The sequence below is a fragment of the Lycorma delicatula genome, chromosome 3 (assembly GCF_047948215.1).
Source record: "Lycorma delicatula isolate Av1 chromosome 3, ASM4794821v1, whole genome shotgun sequence".
Lineage (NCBI taxonomy): Eukaryota > Metazoa > Arthropoda > Insecta > Hemiptera > Fulgoridae > Lycorma > Lycorma delicatula.
In genome coordinates, this window is record NC_134457.1 from 224,125,740 (window position 1) to 224,141,302 (window position 15,563).

At 29.1% G+C, this 15,563-nt stretch overlaps 1 protein-coding gene across 1 annotated transcript in view; it reads left to right on the forward strand.

Annotated features, from left to right (window-relative positions):
* The first annotated feature begins 253 nt into the window (after nucleotides 1-253).
* Parp16 (Poly(ADP-ribose) polymerase 16) overlaps nucleotides 254-15,563 on the forward strand; it is a 37,500-nt gene continuing 22,190 nt past the window's right edge. Inside the window, exons 1-2 of the mRNA XM_075361591.1 lie at nucleotides 254-765; nucleotides 1,790-1,945. Coding sequence (XP_075217706.1) covers nucleotides 469-765; nucleotides 1,790-1,945 — 453 coding nt within the window. The 5' untranslated portion in view covers nucleotides 254-468. The remainder of the gene's footprint in view (nucleotides 766-1,789; nucleotides 1,946-15,563) is intronic.

A 15,563-nucleotide genomic window follows, 5' to 3' on the forward strand; every position in this document is an offset into this window, starting at 1 on the left:
TTCAAAATAACTATTATAGCTAGTATTACTTAGCTATATACAGCTAATTTTACCCAATAGTTTGCTAAAGCAATGAAGCCAGAATAAAGTATTATTCCTTACATCTAAAGAATGGGACATAATTTCAATATTTAATTTGTTATTTATTCTACTCCGCAAATAATAGCTGTTTTATACCCTTGTACTACGATTAAAAACAGGTGTGCAAAATGTTTGACAGCTTAACTATAGTTGACGTCTTGACATGCGCACTAGTTGAAGCTAATGTTTTTGTGGAGGCATCGGATTGAGTGATTGTTGCTGTTTCGTTACTTGTACTTGTTTAAAAATATTACTTGTAAAATTTTTGTGAAATGAAATCCGAATCATTTGTTATAAAGTAACTCAATGCTCTTACACCAACTAAATATTGCAATTATGTAGTTTTTAGAGCTTATGATGGTTTAACGTACGTTTATTGATGTTATAATGGAAGATAACCAAAAACTAATAAATGATGACAGCAGTGGCACAGCGGCAACCACAGTCCACTCAGCGGTGAAGATTGACCCAGTGAGTGTAAAAAACAATGAAAATGTCAATATTAAAACTACTGAAGAAATATATGCTACTTTATATAAGTTAATAAATGAAGATATGTTAGCAGCCGATGCCAAGTGGAGTGTTTTTATTGCAGCCTGCCAAAGTTACCGATACGATTCTTGTTTAAAGCCTTATCCTCCCATGTTTTTAGGTGACAACAATGAAAAAGATATTAATAAACTGGTAAGATAATTTATATTGTGTACAACTTAAAGTTGTGTAGTTTTTAAAATTACCTATCTCTCCATTATAACTAATAATTAAATTTTCATTATTTTTTATGATATTGGCTTACTCTTCTAGCCTTCCTCTTGACAGTAGCAGAGCATGGGCTACTACTAATCCCACAGACGAAGTGAATTATTTATTTCTTTTCTGTCTGTCTTAACTGGTTTGATATTTTTCTTTACTTGTGTTTATTCTGTTAACTTCTTAACCTCAAAATATTTATTTGATATTCTCAACAATCAAGTCATTACATCATAAGTTTTCTGCCATAAAGTTCTACAAAAGTCCATTTAAATAATTAAAAGAATGGTAATTGTTCAACAATTACTTGACTTAAAATTTTCTTCATACATTAATATACCGTAGTAGATATGCTTAAGATCAGGTAAACAGTAGATTTAAACGTCAAAAAGCAGATTTAAACAGCAGATTATCTGCGCAAGATCAAAGTCTGCACCACATTATCAGTACTCTAGTCACTTAGCAATCAGTTTTGTGAGTTATGGCGACTGTTCAGATACTAATCCACTTCTGTGGAGCGAAGTTAGAGTTAAAGTAAGGTTAGAATTTTCAATTATTAGTTGTCAGAGTCTGACTTTAGAGCCAGCCATTGACGATGATTAACAGCACTCTTAGTAAGGTGATTATCCATCGCACAAGACTAATAGTACAGGATGTAGCAGTATAGTGCTCCTAGCAACAGTACTTAACAGGGTGTTGATATTTAGTATTGAAAGATTTTAGAAAAAGTTCTTTTATTGTAAAGTTGAGAAGTTACTTATTGTTTAAACAATTTTTGAAGTTTTTTTCATGTTCACTATATTTATTTTATATTATGTAGCTTAATACAACTTATGTCATTGTTCAATTTTTTTTTTTAATCGTGTAAAAGTTTTAAAAATGTAAAATAAAAAATTTATTTCTTTTAAATTTTGATCTGAATTCTTGTTTTATGGGTACAATACTGTTTTATTTTCAGTTGTCTGCTATAGATGAGACACCATCTTTTCCTGTACTACGTAAAATTCTTCGCCATACTGATACATGTGTACTTAAAGATGATGTGGTACAATTGCTCCATTGGGTTTTAGCACAGGGTCATGAGCCAGTTCTTAAAACAGTACCAAAGGAGAAGGTAAACAAGCAATAATTTTATTCTACTTATTTTCATTTCTGATAGTCTGGTGTAGGATTTTGTGTTGCATGTTTTACTGCGATGAAAAATATTGTGGGTTTTAAATTTGAAAAGGGCAGTCAACATTACATTATTGTAACAAAAACATTCATGCACTTCAAAGATGTTAAACCTGCAAACAAATGTTTCTCATTAGTAATAATGTGTTGAGTTGTCTATGTGTTTCCCTAGGAAAAGAAAGTTTCCTAGGAAAAGTTTCCCTGTATCATTACAGTGAAAGTAATGATTCTGGCATGTCTATTGGGAATTATCGAAAAAAATTTTGCAGTCTGTAAATATACTCAAGTTGTCCCTTGAGCGTCCTCGATCTGTCATCCTTGTAAAGGCCCTGTGTAGATTACATTGCGAAGAGCATTCTCCAAATTTTTCTTATTTCAGATGATTTGAAATAGAACATAACATGGAACCGTAATAACAAAACATAACATAACATCCGCTAACCAAGTAACTTTAGTTCTAATACTTTAATATTGAAGCATTTAGATTAGGGGTTATCTACATGATAATTCAAAATTTATGCATTTATCAGTTAAATTTGTCAATTATTATTTTGCATTGATAACTAATCTATAGTCAATAAATAATAATTTAATTGTTTTCAGATGTTTTATCCTTAGAGGTTAATTCTGTAGAGCAGTTACTTCAAATATATTACTTTACTGATTTAAAACTAAGTGGATTCACATGTTTTTTTGTGACACCTGAGCAAGTTTCAAGTAAAACAAATAAGATTCCCATATTCCAGACAGCCATATTTATCAGTCCTTCATATCATTTTTCAGCTTATCTATTAAATTGGTACTTACGTATTAACGCCACCGCAGCTACAGCTTTATTTAAAAATAAAGTAGTCAATCGGATTTCGGTGGAAAATGGGCCGATATAGAGTTTAACATAGATTCAAAACAGTCTCTTTATTAATTTTAATCTTGACTAATTAACAGGAGTGTTTTGATTATTTAAATAATAAATAATTGCAATAATTACTGAATTTATTAAATAAATACTCAAAAAATTACGGTGTTAATTAGTCAAGGTTAGTGAGCGAAGCGAGCGTAGGTTAAGTTTGGTTAAATTATATTTATAAAATAAATAACCATTTATTAAAATTAATAAAGAGACTGTTCATTTTCTACCGAAATCCGATTGACTACATTGTTTTTAAATAAAGCTGTAGCTGCGGTGGTATTAATACGTAAGTACCAAATTATTTTTATGATGTCTGAAAAAGCTGCAAGTAAAAAAAAAATTAAGATTCCCATATTCCAGACAGCCATATTTAGCAGCCCTTCACATCATTTCACAACATATCAAATTATTTTAACAAGTCACAACAGACAAAACACATGTTTCTTGTCTGTACATTTCTTTTGAATCGGTTTTTTCTGTATGGGTTGAATTTTTGTAAATATACCCATAATGTAAATAAAAAAAAATTTTTGATTATGATAAATTTAAAAAATACACCACCGTATAGTTTTTTAAGTCATTACCATATTAAAATAAACTGTTCACCAACCCCAAAATTGGCAGTATTAATTTCAGTTTACTGTAATATTATTAATATTTTAGTTTATAATAATAAAATCAGTTTTATTATCATAAAACCTAAAATAAACTTAAAAATTATAATAAAACTGATAAAATTAGTTTTATTATTATTTTAAACTGATAAAATTGGTTTTGTTATTTTTAAGTTTATTTTATTTTATCTTTGAAGTTAATATTCATCATTTGATTAAAAATGAAGAAAGTTCTATACTAAATAATTATTAAAGTAAGTAAATTAAAAAACAGATTTATTTTTTAAAATTAAATCTGTTACTATTATCCTAATTTCAGTTGTTGAACGGTCATCGTCGTTAATAAATTATATATATAATATATACATATATATATATATTTTTTTTTTCTAAAATTGATCCTTGCTGGAATCATATCCTCTGCACTATACAAATTATATTAATCCGATCAACCAAAGTACAGAATTAATAAAATAAAGTAGGATGACATAGGTGTCATACGGTAGGCCTTATTCCATTATCCAAGCAAGAGCGCTTTTGCGAGTATCTTGCATCATCTGTAGCTCTATAATTTTTAAAATCTTTTGTTGCAAATTACACATTAAAATTAAAACTGTATGTTGCAAATTGCACATTAAAATTAAAATTGAGTTTTAAAATTGTTAAAAGATTCTTTTCCAGTTAAATCAAAACAGAAATAAAACTAAAAATTTTTTTTTTATTCAAAATTTTAAATTGTAAATTAAGATTAAAAGTTGCGTATATACAAAATATGAAGTCATTAATAAAAAAAAATTAAATTAAAATTAATAATTAAAATAAATTAGAAATGCTTGTAGACTAGCCAGCCAGAGTTATGCTACTTTACAGAGTTGAAATATTGTGAATTCTAATACATGGGAAGAATGGGAGAATGTTAAAAAGGAAATTCTTAAATCAGCAGAAGCAAACTTAGGCGGAACAAAGAGAATGGTAGAAAACCTTGGGTTTCAGACGATATATTGCAGCTGATGGAGGAACGTAGAAAATATAAGAATGCTAGTGATGAAGAAAGTAAAAGGAATTATAGACAATTAAGAAATACTATAAACAGGAAGTACAGACTAGCAAAAGAAGAGTAAATTAAAGAAAAGAGAGCATTAAAAGATTTGAATGGCAGAAAGGCACCTGGAGTAGATGGAATACCTATAGAATTACTGCACAGTGCAGGTGAGGAAGCGATTGGTAGATTATACAAACAGGTGTGTATATTTATGAAAAAGGGGAAGTTCCATCAGACTTCAAAAAGAGTGTTATAGTCATGACACCAAAGAAAGCAGGAGCAGATAAATGTGAAGAATACAGAACAATTAGCTTAACTAGCCATACATCAAAAATCTTAACTAGAATTCTGTACAGAAGAATTGAGAGGAGAGTGGAAGAAGTGTTAGGAGAAGACTAATTTGGTTTCAGGAAAAGTATAGGGACAAGGGAAGCAATTTTATCTCTCAGATTAATAATAGAAGGAAGATTAAAAAAAAAGCATACCAACATACTTTGTATTTTCTAGACATAGAAAAGGCGTTCAATAACGTAGACTAGAATAAAATGTTCAGCATTTTAAAAACAATTAGGGTTCAAATACAGTCCTACGCAAGAACTTCTGCATGCAAATAAACAAGAACATAACGAAACTAATGAAATGTAATAGAAATAACAAAGATGGATCACTGAATGTAAAAATAGGAAGAGAAAAGATTATGGAGGTAGAAGAATTTTGTTATTTGGGAAGTAAAATTACTAAAGATGGACAAAGCAGGAGCAATATAAAATGCCAAATAGCACAGGCGAAAAGAGCTTTCAGTCAAAAATGTAATTTGCTTACATCAAAAATTAATTTAAACGTCAGGAAAACATTATTGAAAGTATATGTTTGGAGCGTAGCTTTATGTGGAAGTGAAACTTGGATGATCGAATACCTGAGAAAAGATTAGAAGCCTTTGAATTGTAGTGCTGTAGAAGAATGTTAAAAATCAGATGGGTGGATAAAGTGACAAATGAAGAGGTGTTGCGGCAAATCGATGAAGAAAGAAGCATTTGGAAAAATATAGTTAAAAGAAGAGACAGACTTGTAGGCCACATATTAAGGCATCGTGGAATAATCGCTTTGAATTGGAGGGACAGGTAGAAGGGAAACATTGTGCAAGCAGGCATCGTTTGGAGTATGTAAAACAAATTGTTAGGAATGTAGGATGTAGGAGGTAAAACAAAATGAAACAACTAGCACTAGACAGGGAATCTTGGAGAGTTGCATCAAACCGTTCAAATGACTGAATACAAAAAAAATGACTTCATATTTTGTATATGTGAAATTTTTAATATTAATTTACAATTTAAAATTTTGAATATTATAAACATTAAATATTTTGAATACAATACAAAATTTATTTCTGTTTTGATTTAATTGGAAAAGAATCTTTTAACAATTTTAAATCTCAATTTTAATTTTAATGTGCAATTTGCAACGAAAGATTTGAAAAATTATAGAACAACTGATGATGTGATTTACTCATGAAAGCGCGCTTGCTTGGGTTATGGAATAAGGTAATGTCACCCTATTATATTTTATTTTATTAATTCTGTACTTGGGTTGATCGGATTAATATATAATATATTAATCATATTTACTTGATTCTAAGATGCACTCCTATTTTAAAAATTAATTTAAAATTAAAAAAAAGATCTCTATTTAAAAGAAAAAATATAAACCACATAATTTTACAACAATATATTTCAAATTAAGATTTTACAAAAGAAAATACTTTTTAAACACCTATGTAACAATCTATATCTGAAGGGTCACTTTTATTTGCATCTTTGTCTTCCTATAATAATGTCATCCTCTGACTCATCTAAGGCATTTTTAATACAACATTTTTTAAACGAATGTCGAAAAGGCATTTGTAATACATTTTTTAAACTAATGTCGAACTAATGTTTCTGCGATTTGTTTCCATGCCGTTGATACCCATTTTGGCACCGTTGATGACTTTTTTCTAATTTTCCCTGATGGTGTTTAGTGGGAGGTCTTCATTCATTAAAACAATTCATATTGTTTTCGTAAATAATCCTTAAATGGCTTATTAACCAAAACATCCGATGGCTGTAATGACTTTTCATCACACTCTTTAAATCACCATTGTTCTAAAGAATTTTATTTTTTTACTTCTTTGGTTAATTGACCTCAAAATGCATCTAGTATTAGCCTGTTGGGTGGTTTATGTAGAAATCCAGGATGTCTATTCCATACTACATCAACCAAACTTTCATAAGATTATCATCCAGCCTTGTTTTTGTGTTCTAACTACAATATCACTGGGAAATTGTTCATTTTTTGGCATTTTTTTCTGTTAAGTATTAAACACGGTGGTAATTTTTTATCATCAGCTGTGTAACGCATAACATTACTGTAATTCACTGTTTTTTGTAGCCAATTGTAATGAGTTTAATTTCTTTTTTCCTTTCTCATTGACTGTATAATCTTGAGATATATAAAATAAAATAGGTCTCTCATCAGGATTACCAATGTGATTAAATTGATAGGTGTTATTCTAAGTTGAATTACGTGTGTTTGACAATTGAATGTACAATGTTGTAATGAAAGTCAACTGCGATTCATTAATCTCACTTCACGCCAATGAGCTTAGCCATTTCCAAAGATTTTAATTGTATCATCAGGCTGGTTACCTTTTGCATGTTTTTCTTTTTACAAAATCAATTACAGCATCTACTATAACACTTGGTTGATGCTTTGATAAAAATATTGCTTGACAGTCTTTTCTCCAACGCCATATATTGACTTTGTTAATATCAAAATGATGGCTGGCAGCTCTATTGCCATTATTTTCTGCAAACACAATAACTTTCTGTTTTAATGCAGCGTTGTAATGCAACCTTTTTGTTGCCATATTAATAGCTAAATTGATGGAACACTAAACTTCACTCCATAATGAGCTGTGCTAGACTAAGAGAGTAGAGAACAATAACAAGGTTATAAGGAAAGACCATAACGATATAACAACAAATATTGGTACTATCGATATATTAGCCCGGTATCGATGTTGGGGCATTTTTAATATCAATATCGATATTTTACTTTTGAAATCCTATCCCTACATACAAGTAGGTTATTGCCCATCATATTTCTTCAAATCTAAGATGTGTACTCTGTTTCTATGAATGATCGATCATATCGAAAAAATAATGCATCTTAGAATCTAGTAAATATGGTATATATAAATATAAACACAAGTACAAGGTGATTCAGGAGGAAAGGGAAATAATTTGGGAACTGATTAAAATAAGTGAAAAAATCATGCAGACATTTGACCCTTTGTTATCGAGTTACGGCTAGTGAAAGATTTCACCCAGATCTCAGTTCCCCTGGTTAAATGAGGTCATACTGAAATTTTTAAGACATATAAGGGGTAAAAGTAATAGTTCTGTATGTTTTGTGACCTGAAAAATGTAATTAGACAGGTCCCAGAACTATAGCTCCTGCAGTTTTCATGATATCCAATGTAAAACAGAAAAATTCAGTGACAAAAATACTTTTTTTGGTCTGAAATACAGTAATATTGTTAAATGACTAATAATGTAAATTTTATTATCAAAACTTGCAGAGAATTTAATTATAAGAAAATTAATATAATAAAGTTATAAAAAAAAAATACTTTTATTATTAAAAACAAAACTTAACAGAAAAATGTTATAAATTTAAAAAAATGAAAAACGGCTGTTTTTAGCACAATAAATTTAGACCTTAAAATATTTTATAAAATTTGTAACAGTCTTTATGACGTCACTTTCCAGCCCTCAGGTTTCATCTGAACATCAACCAGTTCTTGATATATGTTTGTATGATTTATTTTCCTTATTTCAAGCTCTAGAATCAGTGTCCAAATTATTTCCCTTTCTTTCTGAATCATTCTGTACATTATATATATATTATTTTATTATAACTCAACTTGATCCATCCAAGTATAGAATTAAGTAAAGTAAAATGACACTCGCCTTACTTTTTAATGATGTCTACAATAGTACTTTCATGGCAACTCACATCATCAGTTGTAACTCTTCTTTATAAAATGTTTATTACCAAATTACATATTAAACACAAAATGATAATTAAAATATATAACTTAATATATAAGATTTAAAAATTAAATTAAGATTAAGAATTAAAAAGTTTAAAAATGTTCATTTTCAGACCAAGGAAAATTGTATCTTGGTCTCACAAAATTAACTCGTATACAAACATGGTTAATAGAGCGATCATTTACACACAAAATAATAAAAAAACATAAAAATAAATAATATAAAACAAATTGCTATTCATAAAGGATTTAGTAACTTTATTAATTGATAATATATATGTATATATATAAAAACAAATTTCAAAAATTAATAGTACAACTACTCTTAAACCAATAAATAATACACTTTAAAATATTCATCATATACTGATAGCATTGTCGAAAATATAACTGAAATTTATGATAATAATAAATGTTAACCTGCATATAAAACAAATAACCGTACAATAAAATATTAAAAAAACAATAATCATACCGATTCATATGATTTATACAATCTATGTGGGATTTATAAAATAAAATGTAATGATCATGATCACATATATATAGGTAAAACTGACAGATCTTATAAAGCCAGATTTCTTGAGAATTTTAGACGCTATAAAAATAAAAAATTAGGTTTCTCTAACGCTGCTGACCACTTCATTAATAATAAACATTCTATTTTTGATATTGAAACTAATTTGGAAATATTAGAAATTAAAAAAGGAGATATAAAAAATAATAATAAAAATCTAGACATTTTGGAGAAATATTATATATATTAACAGTTAGGTATAAGGATGACACACATAAGGATGGTCAATAGATGGCAGCAAATTTTCAGATAAAGATAATGATAATACATAAATCTTAATAATTCATACAGTACCATAATATTGGCTGGCCAAACAAGTCGTATATTTTGTTTTTTATCATTATTTTATTTTATCATAATTAACATCATATTCTTAGATATGTAACTTTTAATACCATAATTTTAATTAATATTAATTTTTAACATTTTTTTATATTTATTTTTTAAAAATTATGTATTTGAAAACTATAATATCTGTAACCTTTTAATCTTAAATTAATTTGTAAACCTTATATATTAAAATTGATATATTTTAGTTATCATTTTGAGTTGAATATGTAATTTGGTAATTACCATTTTATAAAGAAGAATTACAACTGATGATATGGTTTACCGCAAAAGTACTGTTGTAGATATTATGAAAAAACAAGGTGAGTGTCATTTTACTTAATTTAATTTTGTACCTGGATGGATCAAGTTGAGCTATAATACAATAATAATTATTAGTACAGAGGTGATATGATTCTTGAAAAGATCGGTTTTAAATATATATATATTGTATATATGAGGTGTGATTTGAAAGTTTCAAGACTGGGCTTGTAATTTCAAAATGGCAATACTTACCCGGCTATTGTGATGAATTTCTAAAGTAAGTCCCCTTAGTACCCTTCTGATTTAACACACTGACTTCAATGGTGTTTCCGGTTTTGGAAGCATTCCTGGAAATTCTCTTTCTTAAAGGCGTTAAGAACCCTCTCCATATCTGCCTGGATGTTTTCAGTAGATTCAAATCTGTTCCCATTTAGCGAAAATTTCAGTTTAGGAAACAGGTCAGCAGGAGTTAAAATCAGGTAAATAAGGAGTTGCAGAAATACAGGAATTTGGTTGGCGATCAAGAACGCATGATGAGCTAGTGCAGTGTGTTAATGGAGCACCCAATTTTTCTCTCACCAGAGTGCAAGTCTTTTCTTCCATACATTTTTGCTTAAACACTGAAGAACATTTTTAAATATTACTGGTTTACTCTCTGCCCCCTAGGGACAAATCCCCTTGAGGATTAATAAAGAAAATTGTAGAATCAAAAAAAACCACCAACATTATCTTCACATCTTACCAACTTAGTAGCGCTTTTTTCAGTTGTGGTGAACTTGGACCCTTCCACTGCAATGATTGTGCCATTGTTTCTGGGTCATATCCATAAACCCATGATTTTTTGCCTGTAATTACCCTATTTAACAAATCAGGGTCAGTTTCTGACTGATATTCTTGGGACCGTTCAAGTCGGTGTTGTTTCTGCTGGCCTGATAATAATTTCTGAATGAATTTTGTAGACACATTCAAATCTAAAATTGACTGAACCACATAGAAGCTTAAAATTCAATTCTTTAGCCATCTCCCTAATTATAACTCTATGGTTGGAGTGCACTAAATCACAAATTTCCACAATGTTTTGTTGGTTTTTGAAGTAGAAGGCTGGCCGAAGAGGGGTCATCTTTAAAAGGGACAGCTCTTAGATGCCAATTTCTTGCAGCTGGATGAAAAGCTCTAGCTAGACGCAACTTTTTTTAACACCAGTAATGTAGAAAACAAGCTTCTTTGGGCCTAAGTCCAAAGGTGACTGAAAAAATTTTGTTTGCTGATGAGTCATCACAGTTGTATGTTCAGCAGCAAAGGGTTCCATACATTAGATAAGCATCAGTGAAAATACATCACTGACTCTTATCCAGCAATAAGTTAAAAATTTCCAAAAAAAAATGTTTTGGGTCCCTTGTTCATTACTTCTAGTAAATGGTGTGTTGAAAACTGATAGATATATCAGGATTCTGAAGGAAGGGATTGTGATGCAACTTTAAAACAAATTCTCACAAAGCAATAGAGTGTTCCAACAAGATTTGACACCATGCCATACTGCCAACAAGGTAGAATAAGTTTGAAAAGAATAAAACTATTAAAGTGCTCCTGTGGCCAAGCAATCCCTGGACTTAACACATCCACTGCGGTGTGGCGCATATATGTGCCATAATATGGAGTTGCAGTGTGCTTGTCTTCACTTATGTAATTCTAGTACAGTGCGGAATGATAGTTATTTAAGATAATTCTCGAGCTGTATAGGCCTCATTGTTGCCGTATTGTACTTGATGACTGTATTATAAAAAATTAATATTTTAAGTTTATTACCAAGCAGCTGGAGCATTCAAAAAATTCAGTCAGTCAATATTTAGCCCATGAATCCAAACAACTACTTAAAAGAAGTGGAATTTTGCCATAAATCTCCAAAAAGAAACTCAGTCACATAATTGATAAAAATGTTATTAAATGTGTCCAAGATTGTTATCAGAGTAACGAGCACAGCTGAATGATTGTGTCTGTAAGACAAGCTGATGGAAAGAAAATTAATATTCAAAAAAGGCTTATCTTATGTAACTTAAAATATTTGTACACAGTCTTCAAAGAAAAACATAATTTAAAAATTGGTTTTTCAAAATTTGCTGATTTAAGACTTACATTTTGTGTTCTGGCTGGTGGGTCAGGTACTCACTGTGTGCATGTGTGTCACCCACCAAAATGTAAAACTCATGTTATTTGCTCAAAAAATTAAATTTGATTATAAAATGCTCCTTTCAAACATAGTATGTGATATAGAAAATGAAACTTGCATGCTGTTACAATGTGAAAAATGTCCAGGCATTAATGAAGTGCTCAAATTACTGCAAGAGAGCTGGGATGATTTGATTCTGAAATTATCTTCAAACAGTACTTGGATAAACTTACTGAAAATTTAAATAATTGAAAAAGTTATTATTTTGTTGCAAAAAAACATGCTAATAATTTCCTCAACATTAAAAAGGAATACTTGGAAGGTTAATGTATTGCAATAGGAGTTCTCTCAAAATTTTCCTTTTGTGATACATGATGAAGTCCAGTCATATCACTGGTCAAAAACTTCTGCCACAGTACATCCATTTCTGATATATTTTAAAAACGAAGGAAAATTACAAAACCAAAGCTACTGTGTGATTAGTGAGTACAATACTACATTGTTCTTCTGCTTACAAAAGCAAAAGTAAAAACATTGTTACCACAACTTAAACATTTTTTTTTTTAATTTTTCTGATGGCTCCTCAGCCCAGTATAAAAACAAAAAAAATTTCATAAATTTGTGCTACCATCAAAGAGATTTTGAAATCGCAGCTGAATGGCATTTTTTTGCCTCATACCATGGAAAAGGACCATGTTATGGTATTGGTAGAACAGTAAAATGGACTGAAGCTGAAACTGGTGGCTAAAGCAAGCCTTTAAAGAACAGTCAACAATCAAATTGTTACAATTAAATTATTGCAAAGACAATATTAAAACTGTAACATTTATTTTCTGCTCTAATAAAGATGTTCAAGAGACTGAAGAATACCTCAGTTTTCATTCAGGTAATCAGAACAGTCCTAGAAACAAGAACCTTTCACAGTTATGTTCCAAGTCAAAAATATATTCTGAAAGTCCGGGCTACCTCTGAATCAGAAACATTTACGTTAGTATCGGTATACAAGGACATTACTGTTTCTGATTGCTTTATAGGTTTACCAAAGCCAAAATGTAAAAATTATGTCTGCTGCATATACAATGACAAGTGGTGGTTACGCTAAGTCATTGAAGTCAAAATACATGAAAATGAAAACGAATATCGAATACACTTTTTCCATCCGCAGTGTGCTGATACTTCATTCAAGAAATCATTGAGGGATAATCAAACATGGGTTCAACTGGAAAATATTTTTAAAATTCTCACGCCTTCAGAGCTTTTTCTATCAACTACTGGAAGAGGACACAACATTACACCAAAGATGAATTAGGACTTATGAGTTGTACTCAATAAAAAAATGGCAGGAGCACTAAGTTATGTTAAGTTAGTTATCAAAAAGTGCAAGATTTAATCATAACTTCCATTAGCAGGAAAGGTAAAAGTGAATTGAATAACTTGTTAATGTATTTAATTGTTTTATCGTGTTGTAATTATTATTATTATTATTTATCATTCTTTAATTGACTATTTATTAATTATCAATTTATTCATTCTAATGAGTTTAGTTGTAATTTGTTAATTTGAAAAAGTACATAACATCAGTATTTTTGGATACGTTGTTTATGGTAGAAGGAACAGTGTTTTTATCGGTTTTGTTGGCTTCATTACTCATCAACCCCTTAATAAATTTTATATGGTTTCAAAGTACATAAAAAGTACTTACTGCTATAAACATTTCAGATTTTTGCCACCTGCCCCACATGTGGTTTCTGGGCCCCAAAAATGAGACGTTTTCAAAATCTTATGATTTGGCAGCCATTTTTTTAATGAACAACACTCAGGAACAGTTCAATTTTTTTTTACAAGTACTACTAATATCTAAGAGTTAAAAGGTAAAAAACAGGCATATTATTCTAAGCCCTTCATTATTTATTTTGAGTACACTAAGATAAAGTTCCATCTTTACTCTTTTCAAAAAGCCCTTTTTACCCTTTGTACGATACAAAATAAGAATGCTACAGCTCATGGAAAAAGTGATGAAAATTGCTGTTTTTACCTGTTGGCGAGTTAGAAAATAGTGTGTTTGATTTTTGGCCACTATAAGGTGGATAGTTATCATATACCAAATACATCAAGATCAAAAGTAGTGATGTGCTGATCATTTGTTGAATTAAAATGGAATATCCCTTACGATATGTCTCAGAAAACATGTGAACTAACTCTAGTTGAAACAGTTGTTTTATAGATTCTTATTTAGCGTCTACTCCTAATCACATAAAAAATAAATCAATTTATTAATTATTTTTCAATTTGGATGTTGTTTACAAGCAAGCGTATAAATATTTTATATAAAGTGATTCGGACCCAGTTATCTGGAAATAAATTTTATGTTTCCTCTAGTGTTTATATTATTAAAATATACATTTGAATGAATATATTTTTTTTAAAGAAAAATATTTCAACATATATTTGATTTAGGAATAAGATGACAAATCAAAACAGTGAGTAATGGATTAGGTTATGTAATATAATTAATTTAATTTATAAATAAAAACCAGCATTTTTAAGATTAAATAATATTATGAATGTTTTATTGAATAATTTATTGAACATTGATAAAAATAAATTAAAAGGAACTAAAATTTTCAGAAAGAGACTAAAAAATAATGTGATGCAGTACAGCACAAATGTATACCGAACGAAAATCCAAGGTCAAATAGTTCAGTGTATAGAGTTAATCCATATAAAAACTACATGTACAATACAAAACCTCAGGACAGGCAAATATGCACTGTAACGCATAGTGAGTAATTACGGCATCATAGTTGCCCATATAGCAAAGTGGTTAAGTTCCCTATTTTATTTATTCGCCACAGCGAACATGTTAAACTCAGCTGAAAATCTTTGAGCAGTTGTCAAAAAACAACTCAAAAATGAATTGTATCTAAATATTGACCTGATTAAAACAATAATGTTGGTATGGTTTCACGATGAAAAAAAAAAAAAAAAATGTGTAGTGCATTTGAATCGTGTATGTGAAGCGATTAAGAATAAAGAACATATTAATTACTAGGTATTCACAAATTATACAAGTATGATTTTTCTTTTAACTAAAGTTAATTTTTATTAAATAACATGTGTGTGTTTGGTGTGCATGCATTTGTGTTTGTATATATATATATATATATATATGAAGAAAATATTTAATCTATTAATATTACGAAACCCTACAAAATTACTTCTACTAATATACAAGTATAAAAGTAAAAACAAATGTGACCAAACAGTAAGAAGTATAATTTTTGACAGTTTCAGTTTTTCAAGCTAACTTTTAATTTTGATTGCATAAATAATTTCTTAACATTTTGGTCAACAGTTGTTTTTATTTTGATATTGTAATAGAAATATTAATATTGTAAATTATTCATGTTATGAATATAGAATGAATAATATAATAAATTTAATATAATTTTATAATATTATATAATTTATATAATTTTTTTTCTTTATGTATAATTATTATTTATTTATTTTTATACTGTTGATTGTGATTCTGTAACAATTGAAGTGGTTATCAAGTTTTAGA